Genomic DNA, 23,172 nt, shown 5'->3' on the forward strand with positions numbered 1-23,172 from the left:
CTTGCATTTAGATTTATACTTGGTCCTTTTACTATTGTTAGGCTGTAAAACAACATTGTAAATTTCACGTTGAATTCTATTCGCTGTACACTAGCTTGGGTGAATCTCTTTAGAATAAATCCCAATATATTGATTGAAATACTTATAACCCACAAATCCACAATTCTAAGCGGGTGCCAAAAAACTTACATACATAATAAAACCACAAATTCATGAAACACAAATAAATGAATCAATTTGTATTTTGACTGATGTCAATTGGCTTAACATTAAAAAACTCCCTTTCCCCGTTCTTGTTAGTTTTATACAATGTATCCTCCCCATCTACCCCATCTATGTCTGTATTGTTTATGTAAGTCTGTTAGCTACCTCTTTTATATTATTTAAATAATTTTTTATCATTTCTGTATAATTGTAAACCGCTTTGCTTTTTAAAGCGATATATCGAAACCAAATAAACTTGAAACTTGATTTAACTTCAGTAAACCAGTCTTCTTCCTTACCAAGTTTCATAGAGAGATTGGACATAAATCTAGTTTCAAAGTATCCTTTGGGCTCAATATCTGTACGTCATCTCCATATACTCAAAGGCTGCATAAGTAGAGCCAAAGTTGATTAAAAACAATATTGGCCCCAATAGTGATGCCTGGGGAACCCTAAAGACCGAAGCAAGACCAGGTACTTTAGTTAGATTGTGAGCCTTCGGGACAGTAAGGGAATTTTTCAAGTACCTTTCTTATTTCTAATCTTAATGTATATTTTCTGTAAACCGCTTAGAACCTAACGGATGTAGCGGTATATAAGAAATAAATTACATTACAAGAAATTACATTACATTACATTACAATTTAGTGCTGTCTCTGCAATAAGAAAGTTCAATGATCTCCCAAAAGATCTTGATGCTATTAGAACTTCACAGCCCCAGTCTAAGGTGGTTTGGATAAAGTCAAGTACACCAAGGAGGGAATGTCCTGTAGACTGATGAACACGGAACCCTGTTTGCCTAGGAGTAACACATTAACTTTCTTTTCCTTTTTAATTTGTAAATTGCTGTGATGCCTATGTCAAAGCAACTGTGGTAAATCAAGTGCGATAGAGAAAGAAAAAACAGGAGCATAAAAGTCAACTTTTTCATGCTACCGATCCAGGGCAAGCAGTGGCTTCCCCCACCTCTGTCTCAATAGCAGACTATATAGACTTTTCTTCCAGGAATCTTGTCCAAACCTTTTTTAAACCCAGCTATGCTAATCAGTTACCACAAAAATGATAGAACTGGAGGACATGAACTGAGGTTGTAAAGTGGTAGACTTAAAAGTAACATCAAGAAACACTTTTTTCCACAGAGAGGGTGGTGAATGCCAGGAATACCCTCCTGGAGGAAGCGGTAGGAGCAAAAACAATGATTGGATTATAAAATGCATGAGGAATAAACACAAGGGATGCTTTGTGCAAATTGCCATTGATGTAAAAGCTCTGCATCCTCAACATAGTCTAAAGAATTTGCCAGGGGAATAGTTGACTTTCCATCTTTTATAGATGAGGACCAAGGACAGAGAATGGAGGAAAAAAGATTTGATAACTTCCAGCCTTGAATGGAATGGGGAGGGGGAAACAGGAGAAGGTCTGGAAAAAGTGACTCATTTGTGGGACATTTAATATATTAAAGGCATTTTCATGTAACCAAAACTATGGCATCGTACAGAGACTTCTACAGTCCTTGCAAACAGACTTATAACAATTCTGGAAAAGAGTCTGAACAGCAGCTTTTCAGGTAGCTGTGATAATTAGGCGGGGTATAGGGGCCAACTGAGGTGGGATATAGGGGCCAACTGAGGCGGGGTATAGGGGCCAACTGAGGCGGGGTATAGGGGCCAACTGAGGCGGGGTATAGGGGCCAACTGAGGTGGGGTATAGGGTCCAACTGAGGTGGGATATAGGGTCCAACTGAGGCAGGGTATAGGGGTCAACTGAGGCGGGGTATAGGGGCCAACTGAGGTGGGGTATAGGGTCCAACTGAGGTGGGATATAGGGTCCAACTGAAGCGGGGTATAGGGGCCAACTGAGGCGGGGTATAGGGGCAGGGGCAGCCCTATACTGAGGCCAACTGAGGCGGTGACCTCAGGTGCACTGTTGAGAGAGCGGCATGTTCACAGAGCTATCCTGCTGCCGGTCCCGGTGTCTTCTCTCTACTACAGCCCGCCCTTTCTGGGTTTATCTCTTTTGACCTGTTTCAATGTTTTATGTATGTAACTTTATTGTAAACCGTTTTGGAATAGAAATTTTTAAAATAAATAAACTTCCTGTTTCCGCTGGGGTGGGCCATAGTGGAGAGAGATTCCAGGACCGGCATCAGAGTAGCTTTGTGAATCGCTACTGCCGCCCAGCAACTTTTATGACAAATTGGAGGTAGATGTGTGTGTGTGTGGGGGGGGGGATGGGAAAATGCCAATGGGGGGGGAGGGTGAAAGCATCACTCAAGGAGTGGCTTAGTGGTTGTGAGTTCAAACCCCATGCTGCTCCTTGTGACCCAGTCCATGAAGATCAAACCTCACCCTCTAGACCAGGGGTGTCAAACTCAATCACATAAAGGGCCGAAATCTAAAACATAGGCTGTCGCGGGCTGAATTTTTCATTAAGATACTTAGGGGTCCTTTTATTAAGGTTTGCTAACCGATTTAGCACGCACCAAATGTGCACCTTAATATAAGGACCCCTTTGTCTTAGCAGAAGTCTAGGGTTACAACCTCTCCAACCCCACACCGGCTCTGTGATGTAAACAAAATAAATAAAAAAGACTTTTCCTCTCTCTTTTAGGTCCTCTGGCAGGATACACATTTCAAATCTGACTTATTATAATCACAAAACAGAAAATAAAATTATTTTTTCTACCTTTTGTTGTCTGGTCATAATTCAAATCATGTTGTGGTCCCAGACTCTGGTTGTCTTCTGATAACTCGCTTGCCAGGGTCTCCTTTCTTCTTCCCTTCCCTCCCCCGAAGGTCTGGCATCTTTCTTTTTGGCCCAAGATTTGGCCCTCTGTTCCTTCCCTCCCTCCATCCCGGTCTCACATTAAAGCAGCCTGCAGAGGATTGGCGGTCAGCTCTAGCGATCCTAGCAGGCTGCCATCGGCCTCCGCAGCACGTTCCTTCTGTCGCAGTCCCACCCCTCCTCTGACGTACGGGACCGCGGTAGAGGGAATGTGCTGCTGAGGCTACGGCAGCCTGTTAGGATCGTTACAGCTGACCAGTGATCCTCTGCAGGCTGCTTTAATGTGAGACCGGGAAGCCGCGTGAACCTACAGCTGATGCAGGGGTGATACCTGATTGGGTAAAAAAAATGTTTGCCAGTAGGCCAGCTTAAGTGCCAATTTGTAATCGTGTGGTGGGCCAAATTTTATTATACCACGGGCCAGAGTTTGACATGTCTGCTCTAGAAATACCTCATAAGAGTGTAGCAAAAGAAATTTGCTAAATCAGTCCAAAACCACAAAATTTAGACCTATATCGGCTAACATATGGATCAAAATGGCATGGTGAACCACATCGAACGCAGCTGACAAATTGAATTGTAACAACACTGAATATTTATTTTGCATCTGTAAATTTTAGATCTTTGCAATTAATGACAATAAAAGAGTTTCTGTGCTGAAATTTGGTCTAAACCCATGTTGAAATGGCAATAAGAGAGAAAATTTCTCTAAAAAGTTGGAAAGTTACTGAAATGGGGTGCTCTGTTGAACCAAAGTTTTTAGAGAAGTGTTTTTTGACTATTATTTTATTGCACTTTTATGAGCTTAATGTTTCAGCTTTAAAGATATTACATTACATTAGTGACTTTTATTCCGCCATTACTTTGCGGTTCAAGGCGGATTACATAAGAGGTTATCTGGATATTTCCAGAAGTGTTACAGAGTTGAGCGGGTTACTTGGGGGGATTGAAATGCTTCCTGCGGAGTTAGTTTAACTTGATTGATTTCTTGAATAGCGGGGGTTTTATTTCTTTTCTGAAAGTTTTGTAGTCTGATGTTGTGATCAGTAGATTGGATAGTTGGTGGTCAAATTTCACTGCCTGCACAGCCAGTAGGCCATTGTACATATATGAATGTGGACTGCTCAAGAAGGGATTGTACAAAAACTAGAGAGTGACGCAGAGAAGGGTATCATACCATACAGTTTCTTATACCTCCCAATTAAGATGATTAGTTCATGGACTACATTAGGAGTTTAGGAGACATGGATAACTGGGGTGCAGGGATTTTCCTGTCACTGGAAGGCTCACAGTCTAAGTTTATACTTGAGGCAACGGAAGATTAAGTGACTCGCCCAAGGTTAAGGGGGTGTTCAATGGAAATTGTATCCAACTCACTGCTCCTCAACTTAAAGCATGTGCAAGAGCAGGATGATAAAAGTTGGTCCTGCAGGTAAGTAGTCAGAGTGGCTGGAGAGTACCACTGACAGATGATGAATTCGTATGCCCACGAAAAGAAGGTGCAGAGTCCATGGGGACATTTGTAGCTATGGTCTAATGTCAGTGAATGAAAAATGATGCATGCAGTTTTGGTTTATTTTAGAATTGAGTTCACTTCTTTCCACTGGCAGCTCAAGGTAAGTTGCACTTGGGTACAGGAAAAGGAAGCCAAACTATGGAAAAGGATCTAGGTGTCATCATTGAGGATACATTGAAATCCTCAGCTCAGTGTGCAGCAGCAGCAGCTAAGAAAGCAAATGGAATGTTAGGAAAGGAATGGAAAAGAAAGATGAGAATGTGAGAATGCCCTTGTATCGCTTCCTGGTGCAGCCACACCTTGAGTACTGTGGCAGAATTAGGAAAGGTAGAGAGAAGGGTGAGCAAAGTGATAAAGGGGATGGGACGAAGAGATGGCTCAGGGGAGATGTGAACGAAGTTGACGGTCTAAAGTAGTGAGTGGAGTAAAATGGGAACTACTAAGACAAGGGGGCATGTGATGAAGGCGGAGGAAATGAGCGTTTGAAAAGGGCGCTGGGCTTCTGCTCGTCCGAAGCGTCTTCTCTGCCGGCTCGCGGCTCTGGGCTCTGCGGAGAGCTGGCTTCATTAGCATGGCCGCCTGCCATTGGCTGCGGGGCCCTGACGTCACGGGCCGGGCAGATTGCTCTTGCGGTTGGCGGGCGGGCGGAGCGCGCCGAGTGAGGAGGCCGGGCCGGGCCCCTGGAGCAAGAGCTGGTGCGGCAAAGGCGGGCGAGAGGGGACCCCAAGCAGCGCCAATAAGTCCCGCGAGACGGCTCGATGGCCTCGAGCGAGCGCTCGCCCTCGCCTGCCGCCAGCAGCTGATCGCAGCCTTAAAAGTGGCCGCAGCCCAGGGCCAGGGCTCGAGAAGCGCGCGCGGATCCAGCCGGCGGGAGCTGTCCGGTGCTGAAGGCGCCCCGAGCGCGGCGAAACCATGCCCAGGTCGTTCCTGGTGAAAAAGGTCAAGCTCGGGGACTTCTCTTCGGCCGCCTTCGACAGCGCGTACGACAAAGGTGAAGGCGGCGCTCGAGCGCAGGGGCGCGCGAGGGGGGCTTGGTCGGGGCGCGCGCGGGGGCCACCCACTAACCCTCTCTCTGTCTCTCCGCAGGCTGCTACTACGATGAGGCGAGCGAGCGGGCGGCCCTCAAGGTGCCCTCCCCGGAGGAGCCCGACAGCCCGGCCGGCTACATCAACGGCGACACGGCGGTGAGCCAGGGCTACGCGGCCGACGCCTTCTTCATCACCGACGGCCGCTCGCGCCGCAAGCTGCTGCCCGCCCCCCGGGCCCCGCCGGCCCGCCACTCGTGCGGCGACTGCGGCAAGACGTACGCCACCTCGTCCAACCTGAGCCGCCACAAGCAGACGCACCGCAGCCTGGACAGCAAGCTGGCCAAGAAGTGCCCCACCTGCGGCAAGGTCTACGTGTCCATGCCGGCCATGGCCATGCACCTGCTCACGCACGACCTCCGCCACAAGTGCGAGCTGTGCGGCAAAGCCTTCAGCCGGCCCTGGCTGCTGCAGGGCCACATGCGCTCGCACACGGGCGAGAAGCCCTTCGGCTGCGCGCACTGTGGCAAAGCCTTCGCCGACCGCTCCAACCTGCGCGCGCACATGCAGACGCACTCGGCCTTCAAGCACTTCAAGTGCAAGCGCTGCAGCAAGACCTTCGCGCTCAAGTCCTACCTGAACAAGCACTACGAGTCGGCCTGCTTCAAGGGCTCGGCGCTGCCGCCGCCGCTGCCGCTGCAGGCGTGACGCGCCCCCCCCAACTATGCCAAAGCATTGCCACTTTCTGCTCCCCCGCCCCCACCCCCTCGCATGCACCGGGCCCGGGGCTCGCTTCTCCAGCCATCACTATTTATCGACTATTTATTCCCCCAGGGGTATTTATTTCGGTGGCCAAACTTAGAACCAGGGCAATATATAGAGCAATAATGACTTATCTAATGCATGTTAGTATTACTGGGGAATAAGCAGTATTCTCAGATCAGGGACTCTTGCCAACCTAGTATTGATTCTCTGACGAGCCTTCACTGTATGCACTGCCTGCCTTGACTTCATTGTAGAGTTAGCTTCTAGGCAGAAATGTAGACACACTTTCTTAGCAAATCTTGGGGAGCTCCACATGTGCTACACTAAGGTTCGTTCGGCCTCTTTTTATAACATGTACCGCCTCTGAAGGCTGCCATCCTGCTATGATGCGTTTGAAAAGCCATGTGGATGCGCCCACTATTTTTATCTCTAAAAGCACTTCTTCTAGTCTTTCCATTTTAATAATAAGTACGCAGCACAAAACTAACTTATACGATTCAGGTAGAAGGAACTTGTATTAGATAGACCTCTCTTTTTTGTATATTGCAAAATGCTTTGTAAATACCCTTTGAAGAGTTCACATGATTTTTACAGCTGTAAAGAAATGGACCTGTTTCTGGAGGGAACTTTTTCCCAGGGAACTTTTTTGAGCCAGTATTTGAAAGATGTAAGCACAATGCCAGCAACTTCCTTGGCGCACTTCACAATAAAGGTAATACAATCACCTCTTCTCAGCTGACCTTTGTCTTGTGTGCTGCCTGCTCACTTTGGCCACCGGTGGGCTGTGTCTAGGGATCTGCATTTAGGTTTTCAAGATTTAACCATGTACCTTTTCAAAATCCATTCTCTAGGCAAGTTGCCTTCTGAGCCTGATGCCAGGGTTAGGTGCTCCCCTGCTTCTCAGCCCACTCCCCTAACCGCTAGTACTGTCTGTGATATCAACAGGGCTCATAAAAGGCTGAGACTGTGTTAGATTAGATGAGCGTCTGAGTCTGTGGGTTGTAGGTCCACCTCTCTTTCTGTATGTGTAAGTGATTTGCTTTTTCAAAGTGGGTGTATCTTTGTGTGTGTGTGTGAATGGGTGACAGTGGGTAAATACTGTATATTTAGTGTGTAAAGTAGTGGGGGTACCTTGTTGCTCCACTTGCATGCATCTTTGGTGCATTCTGTCCTAAGCTGTGGAAGGGATGTCAGTTCTCAAAAGCTATTCAAGAAATGTATTAAGGGAGTCCTGTAAAAAGGTTTTATCAGCATCTCCTTTTCAATGCCTGTTAATCTTTCTGTATTTTGTGTGTGTGTAGTGTAGGCTCTATGTAAATGTATGAGAGAATGTGTGTATATGGGGGAGGGGCTGAGATTAACCCTTTCTGGCACAAACGGAAAGCTTTTCACCTTATCCCCATAACCCAGCTTGTTCTTTTAAAACCTTCTTACTCTGCCTGCTTTCACACATGCTTTTAGGGATGGTTCTGTGTGTGGGGGTTGTGTTTGTTGTATGTGCATTTGGTGGAAATGGATAAGCCCATGCCCCTTGCCCTGAGCTGAGACCCCCCCTCCCCTCCTCCTCTACCCTGCATTCAGCTCACGTCTTCCAGTCCTGGCCTGAGTTGGGACCCATTGAGCTGTGATTAAAGACATTCCCAGCACAAAGAGCTGGCCGGGGCCTCCATGATAACTAACCCGGCTGGTGAAGGCCTTACGGGTGCTGTTCCGGGCTACAGCCTTGCCAGGACGACACAGCCAGGGAGAGGATGATTACCCTGCCATTGCTAGTTTGCATGAAGGCCTCAGCTCGGGGCTCTAATTAAGCCTGGGAAATACATGAATGCTAGAAAGAAAAGCAACAGGGAGAAGAAAAGCTGCTAATTAAAACCATGCAGGAGAGGCTTTCCACCGTTGCTTTTCTTTACCCCTTTGGCTCTTGTGGATGGGCTGGTGGCCTGGGCTCTGGTGCCAGGGCTGGGCAAGCAGTGACTTAGGGCAGTCTACTGTCACCCCTCGCCACCATATGTATTGTTCTCTCTGATCCTAAACAAAGCCCATGCTGTCAATGGGATGAAAATCATCATCTGATTTCCGCAAAAATAATTAGCCGAAATCCACACTAGAAACCATCTCCTGTCTTCCATCACTGCCTGTCGCTCTGCAAATAACTCTTCTCTCCCTCTTTCTCCGTCAGCCCCTTTTATATCTTTTCTCTCTCTCTCTCTCTTAGTGACTCCATTCCTCTGCCTGTCTCTTTTAGTGTTTCTGACCCTTAGTGACTCGATTTCTGTCTCTTTCAGTTTTTTTTACTCTCTCTCTTTCTTAGTGACTCCATTTCTCACTGCCTGTCTCTTAATGTTTTTATCTCTCTCTCTCTCTTAGTGACTCCATTTCTCTCTGCCTGTCTCTTACACTGTTTCTATCTCTCTCTCTCTTAGTGACTCCATTCTTCTCTACTTGTCTCTATCTCTCTTAGTGACTCCATTCTTTTCTGACTATCTCTGTTACTCCATTTCTCTCTGCCTGTCTCTTTCAGTGTTTCTATCTCTCTCAGTGACTCCATTCCTCTCTGCCTCTTTCAGTTTTTCTACCTCTCTTTCTCATTGACTCCATTCCTTTTTGCCTGTATCTTTCAGTATTTCTTTCTTAGTGACTCCATTCTTCTCTGCATGTCTGACTATCTCTCTCTTGGTTACTCCATTTCTCACTGCCTGTCTCTTTCAGTGTTTCTGACTCTTAGTGACTCCATTCCTCACTGCCTGTTTCTGACTATCTCTCTCTTAGTTACTCCATTAATCTCTACCTGTCTCATTCAGTGTTTCTATCTCTCTATCTGTGACTCCATTCCTCTCTGCCTCTCTCTTTCAGTGTTTCTGACTCTCTCTCTTAGTGACTCCATTCCTCTCTGCCTATATCTTTCAGTGTTTCTCTCTCTCTTAGTAACTCCATTCCTTTGCCTCATTCAGTGTTTCTGACTCTCTCTTAGTGACTCCATTCCTCACTGCCTGTCTCATTGTTTTTGACTATCTCTCTTAGTTACTCCATTATTCTCTGCCTGTCTCATTCAGTGTTTCAATCTCTCTCTCTGTGACTCGAATTCCTCTCTGCCTCTCTTTCAGTGTTTCTGACTCTCTCTCTCTCTCTCTTAGTGACTCCATTTCTCTCTGCCTGTCTCTTTTGGTGTTTTCTGACTCTCTCTCTTAATGACTCTATTTCTCTCTGCATGTATCTTTCAGTGTTTCTCTCTCTTAGTGACTCCATTCCTCTCTGCCTGTATCTTTCAGTGTTTCTATCTCTTTCTTATTGCTCCATTTCTCTCTGCCTCTTAGTGACTCCATTTCTCTCTGCCTCTTTCAGTGTTTCTCTTAGTGACTCCATTCCTCTCTGCCTGTATATTTCAGTGTTTCTGTCTTAGTAACTTCATTCCTCTCTGCCTGTATCTTTCAGTGTTTCTGATTCTCTCTCTCTCTCAGTGACTCCATTCCTCTCTGTCTCTTTCAGTGTTTCTGACTCTTAGTGAGTCCATTTCTCCCTGCCTGTCTCTTTCAGTGTTTCTTATCCCTCTGTGACTCCATTCCTCTCTGCATCTTTTGGTGTTTCTCTCTCTTAATGACTCCATTCCTTTCTGCCTGTATCTTTCAGTGTTTCTGTCTCTCTCAGTGACTCCATTCCTCTCTGCCTCTTTCAGTGTTTCTACCTCTCTCTTAGTGACTCCATTGCTCTCTGCCTGTATCTTTCTTTCAGTGTTTCTGACTAACTCTCTCTCTTAGTGACTCCATTTTTCTCTGCCTGTCTCTTTCAGTGTTTCTATCTCTCTGTGACTCTATTTCTCTCTGCCTGTCTCTTTCAGTGTTTCTATCTCTCTCAGTGACTCCATTCCTCTCTGCCTTTCAGTGTTTCTATCTCTCAGTGACTCCATTCCTCTCTGCCTCTTTCAGTGTTTCTGACTCTCTTAGTGAGTCCATTTCTCCCTGTCTCTTTCAGTGTTTCTATCTCTCTGTGACTCCATTCCTCTCTGCTTCTTTCAGTGTTTCTCTCTCTTAATGACTCCATTCCTCTCTGCCTGTATCTTTCAATGCTTCTGTCTCTCTCAGTGACTCCATTCCTCTCTGCCTGTATCTTTCAGTGTTTCTGATTCTCTCTCGTTCTTAGTGACTCCATTCCTCTATGCTTCTTTCAGTGTTTCTATCTCTCTCAGTGACTTCATTCTTCTCTGCCTCTTTCAGTGTTTCTACCTCTCTTAGTGACTCCATTTCTCTCTGCCTGTCTCTTACAGTGTTTCTATCTCTCTCTCTCTTAGTGACTCCATTCTTCTCTACTTGTCTCTATCTCTCTTAGTGACTCCATTCTTTTCTGCCTTTCAGTGTTTCTGACTATCTCTGTTACTCCATTTCTCTCTGCCTATCTCTTTCAGTGTTTCTATCTCTCTCAGTAACTCCATTCCTCTCTGCCTCTTTCAGTGTTTCTACCTCTCTCTTAGCGACTCCATTGCTCTCTGCCTGTATCTTTCAGTGTTTCTGACTAACTTTCTCTCTTAGTGACTCCATTTTTCTCTGCCTTTCTCTTTCAGTGTTTCTATCTCTCTGTGACTCCATTCTTCTCTGCCTCTTTCAGTGTTTCTCTCTTAGTTACTCTATTTCTCTCTGCCTGTCTCTTTCAGTGTTTCTATTTCTCTCAGTGACTCCATTCCTCTCTGCCTTTCAGTGTTTCTATCTCTCTCAGTGACTCCATTCCTCTCTGCCTCTTTCAGTGTTTCTGACTCTCTTAGTGAGTCCATTTCTCCCTGTCTCTTTCAGTGTTTCTATCTCTCTGTGACTCCATTCCTCTCTGCTTCTTTCAGTGTTTCTCTCTCTTAATGACTCCATTCCTCTCTGCCTGTATCTTTCAATGCTTCTGTCTCTCTCAGTGACTCCATTCCTCTCTGCCTGTATCTTTCAGTGTTTCTGATTCTCTCTCGTTCTTAGTGACTCCATTCCTCTCTGCTTCTTTCAGTGTTTCTATCTCTCTCAGTGACTTCATTCTTCTCTGCCTCTTTCAGTGTTTCTACCTCTCTCTTAGTGACTCCATTTCTCTCTGCCTGTCTCTTTCAGTGTTTCTCTCTCTTAGTGACTCCATTTCTCTCTGCCTGTCTCTTACAGTGTTTCTATCTCTCTCTCTCTTAGTGACTCCATTCTTCTATACTTGTCTCTATCTCTCTTAGTGACTCCATTCTTTTCTGCCTTTCAGTGTTTCTGACTATCTCTGTTACTCCATTTCTCTCTGCCTATCTCTTTCAGTGTTTCTATCTCTCTCAGTAACTCCATTCCTCTCTGCCTCTTTCAGTGTTTCTACCTCTCTCTTAGCGACTCCATTGCTCTCTGCCTGTATCTTTCAGTGTTTCTGACTAACTTTCTCTCTTAGTGACTCCATTTTTCTCTGCCTTTCTCTTTCAGTGTTTCTATCTCTCTGCGACTCCATTCCTCTCTGCCTCTTTCAGTGTTTCTCTCTTAGTTACTCTATTTCTCTCTGCCTGTCTCTTTCAGTGTTTCTATTTCTCTCAGTGACTCCATTCCTCTCTGCCTTTCAGTGTTTCTATCTCTCTCAGTGACTCCATTCCTCTCTGCCTCTTTCAGTGTTTCTGACTCTTAGTGAGTCCATTTCTCCCTGTCTCTTTCAGTGTTTCTCACTCACTCTTAGTGACTCCATTCTTCTCTGCCTGTCTCTTTCAGTCATTCTATCTCTCTCTTAGTGACTCCATTTCTCTCTGCCTGTCTCTTACAGTGTTTCTATCTCTCTCTCTCTTAGTGACTCCATTCTTCTCTACTTGTCTCTCTCTCTTAGTGACTCCATTCTTTTCTGCCTTTCAGTGTTTCTGACTATCTCTGTTACTCCATTTCTCTCTGCCTGTCTCTTTCAGTGTTTCTATCTCTCTCAGTGACTCCATTCCTCTCTGCCTCTTTCAGTGTTTCTACCTCTCTCTTAGCGACTCCATTGCTCTCTGCCTGTATCTTTCAGTGTTTCTGACTAACTCTCTCTCTCTCTTAGTGACTCCATTTTTCTCTGCCTGTCTCTTTCAGTGTTTCTATCTCTCTGTGACTCCATTCCTCTCTGCCTCTTTCAGTGTTTCTCTCTTAGTGACTCTATTTCTCTCTGCCTGTTTCTTTCAGTGTTTCTATCTCTCTCAGTGACTCCATTCCTCTCTGCCTCTTTCAGTTTTTCTACCTCTCTTTCTCATTGACTCCATTCCTTTTTGCCTGTATCTTTCAGTATTTCTTTCTTAGTGACTCCATTCTTCTCTGCATGTCTCAGTGTTTCTGACTATCTCTCTCTTGGTTACTCCATTTCTCACTGCCTGTCTCTTTCAGTGTTTCTGACTCTTAGTGACTCCATTCCTCACTGCCTGTCTCATTGTTTCTGACTATCTCTCTCTTAGTTACTCCATTAATCTCTACCTGTCTCATTCAGTGTTTCTATCTCTATCTGTGACTCCATTCCTCTCTGCCTCTCTCTTTCAGTGTTTCTGACTCTCTCTCTTAGTGACTCCATTCCTCTCTGCCTATATCTTTCAGTGTTTCTCTCTCTCTTAGTAACTCCATTCCTTTGCCTCATTCAGTGTTTCTGACTCTCTCTTAGTGACTCCATTCCTCACTGCCTGTCTCATTGTTTTTGACTATCTCTCTCTTAGTTACTCCATTATTCTCTGCCTGTCTCATTCAGTGTTTCAATCTCTCTCTCTGTGACTCAATTCCTCTCTGCCTCTCTTTCAGTGTTTCTCTCTCTCTCTCTTAGTGACTCCATTTCTCTCTGCCTGTCTCTTTTGGTGTTTTCTGACTCTCTCTCTTAATGACTCTATTTCTCTCTGCATGTATCTTTCAGTGTTTCTCTCTCTTAGTGACTCCATTCCTCTCTGCCTGTATCTTTCAGTGTTTCTATCTCTTTCTTATTGCTCCATTTCTCTCTGCCTCTTAGTGACTCCATTCCTCTCTGCCTCTTTCAGTGTTTCTCTTAGTGACTCCATTCCTCTCTGCCTGTATATTTCAGTGTTTCTGTCTTAGTAACTTCATTCCTCTCTGCCTGTATCTTTCAGTGTTTCTGATTCTCTCTCTCTCTCAGTGACTCCATTCCTCTCTGTCTCTTTCAGTGTTTCTGACTCTTAGTGAGTCCATTTCTCCCTGCCTGTCTCTTTCAGTGTTTCTTATCCCTCTGTGACTCCATTCCTCTCTGCATCTTTTGGTGTTTCTCTCTCTTAATGACTCCATTCCTTTCTGCCTGTATCTTTCAGTGTTTCTGTCTCTCTCAGTGACTCCATTCCTCTCTGCCGGAATCTTTCAGTGTTTCTGTCTCTCTGTGACTCCATTCCTCTGCCTGTATCTTTCAGTGTTTCTGCTTCTCTCTATCTTAGTGACTCCATTCCTCTCTGCCTGTCTCTTTCAGTGTTTCTATCTGTCTCAGTGACTCCATTCCTCTCTGCCTCTTTCAGTGTTTCTACCTCTCTCTTAGTGACTCCATTGCTCTCTGCCTGTATCTTTCAGTGTTTCTGACTAACTCTCTCTCTCTCTTAGTGACTCCATTTTTCTCTGCCTGTCTCTTTCAGTGTTTCTATCTCTCTGTGACTCCATTCCTCTCTGCCTCTTTCAGTGTTTCTCTCTTAGTGACTCTATTTCTCTCTGCCTGTCTCTTTCAGTGTTTCTATCTCTCAGTGACTCCATTCCTCTCTGCCTCTTTCAGTTTTTCTACCTCTCTTTCTCATTGACTCCATTCCTTTTTGCCTGTATCTTTCAGTATTTCTTTCTTAGTGACTCCATTCTTCTCTGCATGTCTCAGTGTTTCTGACTATCTCTTGGTTACTCCATTTCTCACTGCCTGTCTCATTGTTTCTGACTATCTCTCTCTTAGTTACTCCATTAATCTCTACCTGTCTCATTCAGTGTTTCTATCTCTATCTGTGACTCCATTCCTCTCTGCCTCTCTCTTTCAGTGTTTCTGACTCTCTCTCTTAGTGACTCCATTCCTCTCTGCCTATATCTTTCAGTGTTTCTCTCTCTCTTAGTAACTCCATTCCTTTGCCTCATTCAGTGTTTCTGACTCTCTCTTAGTGACTCCATTCCTCACTGCCTGTCTCATTGTTTTTGACTATCTCTCTCTTAGTTACTCCATTATTCTCTGCCTGTCTCATTCAGTGTTTCAATCTCTCTCTCTGTGACTCAATTCCTCTCTGCCTCTCTTTCAGTGTTTCTCTCTCTCTCTCTCTTAGTGACTCCATTTCTCTCTGCCTGTCTCTTTTGGTGTTTTCTGACTCTCTCTCTTAATGACTCTATTTCTCTCTGCATGTATCTTTCAGTGTTTCTCTCTCTTAGTGACTCCATTCCTCTCTGCCTGTATCTTTCAGTGTTTCTATCTCTTTCTTATTGCTCCATTTCTCTCTGCCTCTTAGTGACTCCATTCCTCTCTGCCTCTTTCAGTGTTTCTCTTAGTGACTCCATTCCTCTCTGCCTGTATATTTCAGTGTTTCTGTCTTAGTAACTTCATTCCTCTCTGCCTGTATCTTTCAGTGTTTCTGATTCTCTCTCTCTCTCTCAGTGACTCCATTCCTCTCTGTCTCTTTCAGTGTTTCTGACTCTTAGTGAGTCCATTTCTCCCTGCCTGTCTCTTTCAGTGTTTCTTATCCCTCTGTGACTCCATTCCTCTCTGCATCTTTTGGTGTTTCTCTCTCTTAATGACTCCATTCCTTTCTGCCTGTATCTTTCAGTGTTTCTGTCTCTCTCAGTGACTCCATTCCTCTCTGCCGGAATCTTTCAGTGTTTCTGTCTCTCTGTGACTCCATTCCTCTGCCTGTATCTTTCAGTGTTTCTGCTTCTCTCTATCTTAGTGACTCCATTCCTCTCTGCCTGTCTCTTTCAGTGTTTCTATCTGTCTCAGTGACTCCATTCCTCTCTGCCTCTTTCAGTGTTTCTACCTCTCTCTTAGTGACTCCATTGCTCTCTGCCTGTATCTTTCAGTGTTTCTGACTAACTCTCTCTCTCTCTTAGTGACTCCATTCCTCTCTGCCTCTTTCAGTGTTTCTCTCTTAGTGACTATTTCTCTCTGCCTGTCTCTTTCAGTGTTTCTATCTCTCTCAGTGACTCCATTCCTCTCTGCCTTTCAGTGTTTCTATCTCAGTGACTCCATTCCTCTCTGCCTCTTTCAGTGTTACTGACTCTCTTAGTGAGTCCATGTCTCCCTGTCTCTTTCAGTGTTTCTATCTCTCTGTGATTCCATTCCTCTCTGCTTCTTTCAGTGTTTCTCTCTCTTAATGACCCATTCCTCTCTGCCTGTATCTTTCAGTGCTTCTGTCTCTCAGTGACTCCATTCCTCTCTGCCTGTATCTTTCAGTGTTTCTGATTCTCTCTCGCTCTTAGTGACTTCATTCCTCTCTGCTTCTTTCAGTGTTTCTATCTCTCTGTGACTCCATTCTTCTCTGCCTCTTTCAGTGTTTCTACCTCTCTCTTAGTGACTCCATTGCTCTCTGCCTGTATCTTTCAGTGTTTCTGACTAACTCTCTCTTAGTGACTCCATTTTTCTCTGCCTGTCTCTTTCAGTGTTTCTATCTCTCAGTGACTCCATTCCTCTCTGCCTGTCTCTTTCAGTGTTTCTATCTCTCTCAGTGACTCCATTCCTCTCTGCCTGTATCTTTCAGTGTTTCTGACTCTCTCTCTCTTAGTGACTCCATTCCTCTCTGCCTGTCTCTTTCAGTGTTTTTTTTCTCTCTCTCTGACTCCATTCCTCTTTGCCTGTCTCCTTCAGTGTTTCTGACTCTCTCTCTGTGACTCCATTTCTAACTGCCTGTCTCTTTCAGTGTTTCTGTCTCTCTCTTAGTGACTCCATTTCTCTCCTTAAGTAAATGCTGCTTTGTTTACCTCATTGGAATGACTACGAGACGGCATTGTATTTTCCATAACAGACAATATTTTTATTGTTAGTATAAAGACTTACAAAATCACAGCAGCAAAGGCATAACAGAAAGAAATATATTGTCAGTTCAGAATATGCAATGGAGAGTAGAACTTACACCCATATGTCGAGCAGGGGGCTAGCATGTCCCTGCTGTCATACCCAAATGAATCTCTCTGGTTTTACCTGTGATGCATGGATTGTTATATAGAGAAATTCTTCCTTCGTTCCAAAAAAGCACATCCCCGAACTCTGGTCATGTACTTCCCTATTGGTACAAAAATGTATACCTAACTATTCCTCCCTCCAGTCCACGCCTCTCTCACTTCTCCCTCCCCTCCAGGAGGGGGGTCCGAGCAGAAACAGAGAATTCTTCTTGAACTTTCTTCCTCCAGCTCTGAGATCCTTATCACCTTGCAGATGCTAATTTGTGGTTTTACAACACTGTATATCTTCAGGATGGCGACCTTGTAGATAGTCTTATGCAGAAAATTGGCAAGGGTGACCTCCAGCACCCCAGCTGTTCTTGGTTCCCATAACTTGCTTCAGAGACAGGCAGCAAATGTCCAATCTGGTTAAAAGTGCTATCTTGGTACCAAGCTCCCTCATCTCTCTACGCCCCCATCATCATGCAGGGACTGTTGCTTGTTATAAATGTTTTATGGCTTTCCAGGGTGCCTGGCATATATGTGAAGTCATACAGCACTTATAACAGCTCAGCAGAACCTTGGAGAAATATCCTCCCAGCAGAGAATGGAGACAGGAACTTTGCAGCAAAGGCCAGCTGGGTTAGCATTTCAAAGGATACATGTGTTCACAGACAGCAAGGTATAGGCTGGGCCAGGCTATGGGAAAATATAGGTTAAAAATGTCTATAGTGTCCAGCATACACAAGTGAGGCCAGTATGTCCAGGTTATCCATCTCACTCTGCCTGTCTCTGTGTTTCTATCTCTCTCTCTTAGTGACTCCATTCTTCTCTGCCATTCTCAGTGTTTCTGACTCTCTCTCTTAGTAACTCCATTTCTCTTTGCCTGTCTCTTTCAGTGTTTCTATCTGTCTCTCGATGTGTCTCCATTCCTCTCAGCTTCTCTCTTTCAGTGTTTCTGCCTCTCTCTGTGACTCCATTGCTCTCTGCCTGTATCTTTCAGTGTTTCTATCTCTCTCTGACTCCATTCCTCTCAGCTTCTCTCTTTCAGTGTTTCTGCCTCTCAGTGACTCCATTTCTCTCTGCCTATCTCTTTCAATGGATAGAGCACAAGAAGCAACAAAAAGAATGTCACCGAGTGGTCAGAAAAGCAAAGAAAGAATATGAAGAGAGACTAGCCAAGGAAGCACGAAATTTTAAACCATTCTTCTGCTATGTGAAAGGAAAGCAGCTGATGAGGGAGGAGGTGGGACCTCTGGATGAGGGAGACAGGAAGGGAGTGGTGAAGGAGGAAAAAGAGGTGGCTGACAGACTAAACATGTTCTTCTCATCGGTCTTTATAAGAGAAGACATATCCAACGTGCCGGAACTGGAAAATATCTTCAAGGGGGATCAAGAGGGAAAATTATCATGCATGGAGATAAGCCTCGAAGACTTACTCAAGCAGATAGATAGATAGATTAAAAACTGACAAATCTCCGGGATGAGACGGGATCCACCCGAGAATACTGAAAGAGCTCAGGAACGAAGCAGCAGAGTTACTACGGCAGATTTGTAACCTATCCTTGAAAACAGGGGCAATCCTGGAGGACAGCAAATGTTACACCTATCTTCAAAAAAAGATCGAGAGGTGACCAAGGGAACTACAGACCGGTGAGTTCAGGGGAAGATGGCCGAATCATTAATCAAGGAAAGTATAAATGAGCATTTAGAAAAAAATAATCTGATGAGAACAAGCCAGCATGGTTTCTGTAAAGGAAGATCACGCCAAATGAATCTACTTCATTTCTTTGAGGGAATAAGCGAACAATTGGACAAGGGTGACCCCCATAGACATCGTATATCTGGATTTCCAAAAAGCCTTCGACAAGGTACATCATGAGCGCCTATTAAGAAAACTGTGGAGCCACGGGGTGGTAGGGGACATAGAAACATAGAAACATAGAAATTGACGGCAGAAAAGGGCTACAGCCCATCGAGTCTGCCCATACCAATGACCCACCCCCTGACTCCTACTCTCCCAGAGATCCCACATGAATATCCCATTTTCTCTTGAAATCTAACACGCTGCTGGCCTCAATCACCCTCTGAGGCAGCTCGTTCCAATGATCTACCACCCTTTCAGTGAAGAAGTACTTCCTCGCATCACCCTTAAATTTCCCTCCCCTGATTTTCAGCGAGTGACCTCTGGTTACTGAGGGCCCTATAAGACTGAAGATATCATCTTTCACCTCTATACGCCCAGTAATATACTTAAAGGTCTCAATCATGTCCCCTCTCTCTCTTCGCTCCTCCAGTGAGTACATCCGCAGTTTTTTTAACCTTTCTTCATACGTGAGTTCCCTGAGCCCCAAAACCATCCTGGTAGCCATTCGCTGAACCGACTCAATTCTCAACACATCTTTTCGGTAGTGTGGTCTCCAGAATTGAACACAATACTCGAGATGAGGTCTCACCATGGATCTGTACAGCGGCATTATGACTTCAGGTTTTCTGCTGACAAAACCCCTACGGATACAGCCCATCATTTGTCTTGCCTTGGACGATGCCTTCTCTACTTGATTGGCAGCCTTCATATCGTCGCTAATGATCACTCCTAAATCACGTTCCACCGTGGTCCTGGACAAGGTTTCACCATTTAGTGTGTAAGTTCTGTGTGGATTTTTTTTGCCTAGGTGCATTACCTTACATTTTTTAGCATTGAAGCCCAGCTGCCAAGTTGATGACCACTGTTCAAGCTGTCTTAGGTCCTGCGTCATAAAGTCAGGCACACTGCTTTTGCCAACTATGTTGCATAGTTTGGCATCGTCGGCAAACAGTGATACTTTTCCTCTAAGTCCTTGGGTCAAATCTCCTATGAATAAATTGAATAGAATCGGCCCTAAGACGGAGCCCTGAGGTACTCCACTCATCACTGCTGACGTTTTGGAGGGTGTACCGTTTACCATCACCCTTTGAAGCCTACCATCTAGCCAATCCCTTACCCATGTTGTGAATGTATCCCCTAATCCCATCGATTTTAGTTTGTTCAACAGCCTGCGGTGTGGAACGCTGTCAAAAGCTTTGCTGAAGTCCAAGTTTATCACGTCAAGGGACTCACCGGCATCCAGATGACTGGTCACCCAATCAAAGAAGTCAATCAGATTAGATTGGCAGGACCTTCCCCTGGTGAATCCGTGTTGCTGTGGATCACGTAGATTTTCTTCATCTAGAATTTTGTCAAGTTCCTGTTTGATTAGTGTTTCCATGAGTTTGCACACTATGGATGTAAGACTCACCGGTCTGTAATTTCCTGTCTCCGTTCTGCAGCCCTTTTTGTGGAGTGGAATTACGTTAGCTGTTTTCCAGTCTAGGGGTACTATTCCCGTGCGCATGGATCAGATGGATCAGAATTGGCTGGCGGACAGGAAACAGAGGGTAGGAGTAAAGGGACACTACTTTGACTGGAAAGGGGTCACAAGTGGTGTCCCAAAGGGATCAGTGTTGAGACCGCTGCTGTTCAATATATTCATAAATGACCTGGAAGTGCGAACTTATAAAATTCACGGATGACACAAAACTCTCCAGTAGGGTCAGAACTGTTGAGGAATGCAAAGATCTACAAAGAGACCTGAATAAACTGAGCGAGTGGGCAGAAAGATGGCAGATGAGCTTCAATGTAGAGAATGTAAAGTCTTGCATATAGGGAAAGGAAACCCAATTTACAGCTACATGATGGGAGGGAGGGTACTGGGGGAAGGCAACCTAGAAAAAGACTTGGGGGTATTGGTGGATAAAACAATGAAGCCGGTGGCGCAACGTGCAGCAGCCTCAAAGAAAGCGAACAGAATGTTGGGCATTATCAAAAAGGGTATCACTAACAGGACGAAGGAAGTTATCCTACCACTGTACCGAGCGATGGTGTGCCCGCATCTGGAGTACTGCGTCCAATACTGGTCGCTGTACCTTAAGAAGGATATGGCAATACTCGAGAGGGTCCAGAGAAGAGCGACTAGGATGATAGAGTTTCTTATATTTTTGCTCAGCAAATTGTATTTCTATACTATTGCCTCTTAAGGTCTCTGATCTCTATATTTCCTCTGAATATCTGCTTATTGTATTTCGCTGAATGTTCAGCTCTCTTGATTGTAAATCGCCTAGAAGTCGCAAGATTGTGGCGGTATAGAAGAATAAAGTTATTATTATTATTATATTATTATAAAAACCTTTCGTATGCTGAAAAGCTGGAGAAGCTGGGGCTCTTTACTCTGGAAAAGTGGAGACTTAGAGGGGACATGATAGAGACTTATAAGATCATGAAAGGCATAGAGAAGTTGGAGAGGGACAGATTCTTCAGACTAGCGGGGACAACAAAAACAAGAGGGAATTAAAAAAATTTGAAAGGAAACAGTTTCAAAACGAATGCTAGGAAGTTCTTCACTCAGAGGGTGGTGGATACCTGGAATGCGCTCCCAGGAGAGGTGATAGGACAGAGTACAATATTGGGTTTCAAAAAGGGATTGGATGACTTCCTGAAGGTGAAGGGGATTGAAGGATACAGATAGAGGGTAACTTTACAGGACACTAAATGAATAGGGGATACACGTTTTAGGTAAAGGATCACTTACAGGTCATGGACCTGGGGGGCCGCCGCGGGAGCGGACTACTGGGCACAATGGACCCCTGGTATGACCCAGCAGAGGCAATGCTTATGTTATGTTCTCTCTCTTAGTGACTCCATTCCTCTCTACATGTCTCTATCAATGTCTCTCTCTCTGACTCAATTTCACTCTGCCTGACTTTTTCAGAGTTGTCTCTCTTTCTCTTAGTGACTCCAGTCTTCTCTGCCTGTCAGTCAATGTTTCTCTCTCTCTGTGACTCCATTCCTATCTCTTTCATTGTTTGTCTCTCTCTTACTGACTGTATTCTTGTCCGTCTCTGTCAACGGATCTCACTCTCCTAATGACACTATTCTTCTCTGTCTCTCAGTGTTTGTCTCTCTCTCTCGTAGTAACACTATTCTTCTCTGTCTCTGGCAATGGATCTCTCAGTGACTCCATACCTCTCTGTCTATTTCATTGCTTCTATCTCTCTCTGATTCCATTCCTCTCATAAGAACATAAGATTTGCCTCTGCTGGGTCAGACCAATGGTAACATTGTGCACAGCAGTCCGCTCATGCAGCAGCCCTTAGGTCAAAGACCAGTGCCCTATTTGAGTCTAGCCTTACCTGTATATGTTCTGTTCCAGTAGGAACTTATCCAAACTTGTCTTGAATCCCTGGAGGGTGTTTTCCCTTAAAAAACCTCCGGAAGAGTGTTCCAGATTTCTACCACTCTCTGGGTGAAGAACAACTTCCTTACATTTGTATGGAATCTTTTCTCTTCTAACTTTAGCAAGTGCCCTTTCGTTCTCTTCACCTTGGAAAGGGTGAACAATCTCTCTTTCTCTACTAAGTCAATTGCCTTCAATATCTTGAATGTTTCGATCATGTCCCCTCTCAGTCTTCTCTTCCGTAAAGGGAATTACGAAGGGATGAGACATGGTGGGGAAGAAGATTAAGAAGAGGATAAGCGCTGTAGAAACGCTAGAGCAAGCTTGGTCCCTTTTCAAGGACACAGTCACCGAGGCGCAAGATCTTCATATACCACGTATCAACAAAGGATCCAAGAGGAAAAAGAACAAAGAACCGGTGTGGCTAACTGTAGAGGTGAAGGAAGCGATCAGAGACAAAACCTAATTTAAGAAATGGAAAAGGTCAAAAACAGATAAAAACTGGAATAAGCACAAACAATATCAACACAGGTGCCATAAGGCAGTAAAAGGAGCCAAAAGAGACTACAAGGAAAAATTAGCCAAGGAGGCGAAAAACTTCACGCCATTCTTTCGATACATTTCTTTCGATACATTAAGGGGAAACGACCCATGAAGGGGCGGGAAATTTCATGACGACACCAGGAAATATTTCTTCACCGAGAGAGTGGTTGATCCTTGGAACGAGCTCCCGGTGACCGTTGTCGAGGCAAACAGCGTGCAAGAATTTAACAGCAAATGGGATGCCCATGTGGGATCCCTTAGAGGGTTAAGCTAAGGAAACCTGTCATCAGGTGTGGGATCCCTAGGATAGTAGACTTGGGGGTGGGTCAGTAGAGTGGGCAGACCTGATGGGCTATGGCCCTTATCTGCCGTCATCTTCTATGTTTCTATGAAAGAAGCGGTGGTGCCATTGGATGACCATGGAATAAAGGAAGATAAAGAAATTGCTGAAAAATTGAACACATTTTTTGCGTCTGTATTTACCAAAGAGGATATACACAACATACCGGAACCCATCAGGCTCTATGCTGGAAACGAAGACAGGAAACTGTCAGGGCTGACAGTCAGTCTGGAAGAAGTACACAGACAGATTGATAGGCTAAAGAGCGACAAATCCCCGGGACTGGATGGCATCCATCCGAGGGTCATCAAGGAACTGAAAGAGACTATAGCTGAATTGCTTCAACTAATAGCCAACCTGACAATCAAATCTGGGAAGATTCCGGAAGACTGAATGTTACGCTGATCTTCAAAAAGGGTTCGAGGAGAGATCCGGGAAACTACAGACCGGTGAGTCTGACCTCAGTACTGGGAAAGATGGTAGAGGTGCTGATAAAGGACCGCATCATTGATCACTTTGATGGACACGGTTTGATGAGGACCAGCCAGCATGGCTTCAGCAAAGGCAGATCTTGTCTGACAAACTTGCTGCATTTCTTCGAGGGGATAAACAGGGGGATAGACAAGGGCAATCCAGTTGATATTGTTTATCTGGATTTTCAGAAGGCGTTCGACAAGGTTCCACATGAACGACTACTTCGGAA

At 44.9% G+C, this 23,172-nt stretch overlaps 1 protein-coding gene across 1 annotated transcript; it reads left to right on the forward strand.

The window, feature by feature from the left end:
* The first annotated feature begins 5,303 nt into the window (after positions 1-5,303).
* Positions 5,304-6,995, forward strand: SCRT1 (scratch family transcriptional repressor 1). The gene is made up of 2 exons (XM_033934876.1): positions 5,304-5,495; positions 5,591-6,995. Exons 1-2 carry the CDS (start codon positions 5,417-5,419, stop codon positions 6,235-6,237), a joined length of 726 nt encoding a protein of 241 aa, XP_033790767.1. The 5' UTR covers positions 5,304-5,416; the 3' UTR covers positions 6,238-6,995.
* Positions 6,996-23,172: the final 16,177 nt, after the last annotated feature.

Source organism: Geotrypetes seraphini, chromosome 2 (genome assembly GCF_902459505.1).
Source record: "Geotrypetes seraphini chromosome 2, aGeoSer1.1, whole genome shotgun sequence".
In the NCBI taxonomy this organism is placed as follows: domain Eukaryota; kingdom Metazoa; phylum Chordata; class Amphibia; order Gymnophiona; family Dermophiidae; genus Geotrypetes; species Geotrypetes seraphini.

What these genes read in the sequence shown, in the direction of transcription:
- SCRT1 (XM_033934876.1), top strand. Translation starts at nt 5,417, where the DNA reads ATGCCCAGGTCGTTCCTGGTGAAAAAGGTCAAGCTCGGGGACTTCTCT. An exon ending in CGACAGCGCGTACGACAAAG is followed by an intron (nt 5,496 to 5,590) that starts GTGAAGGCGGCG and finishes GTCTCTCCGCAG; the next exon opens with GCTGCTACTACGATGAGGCG.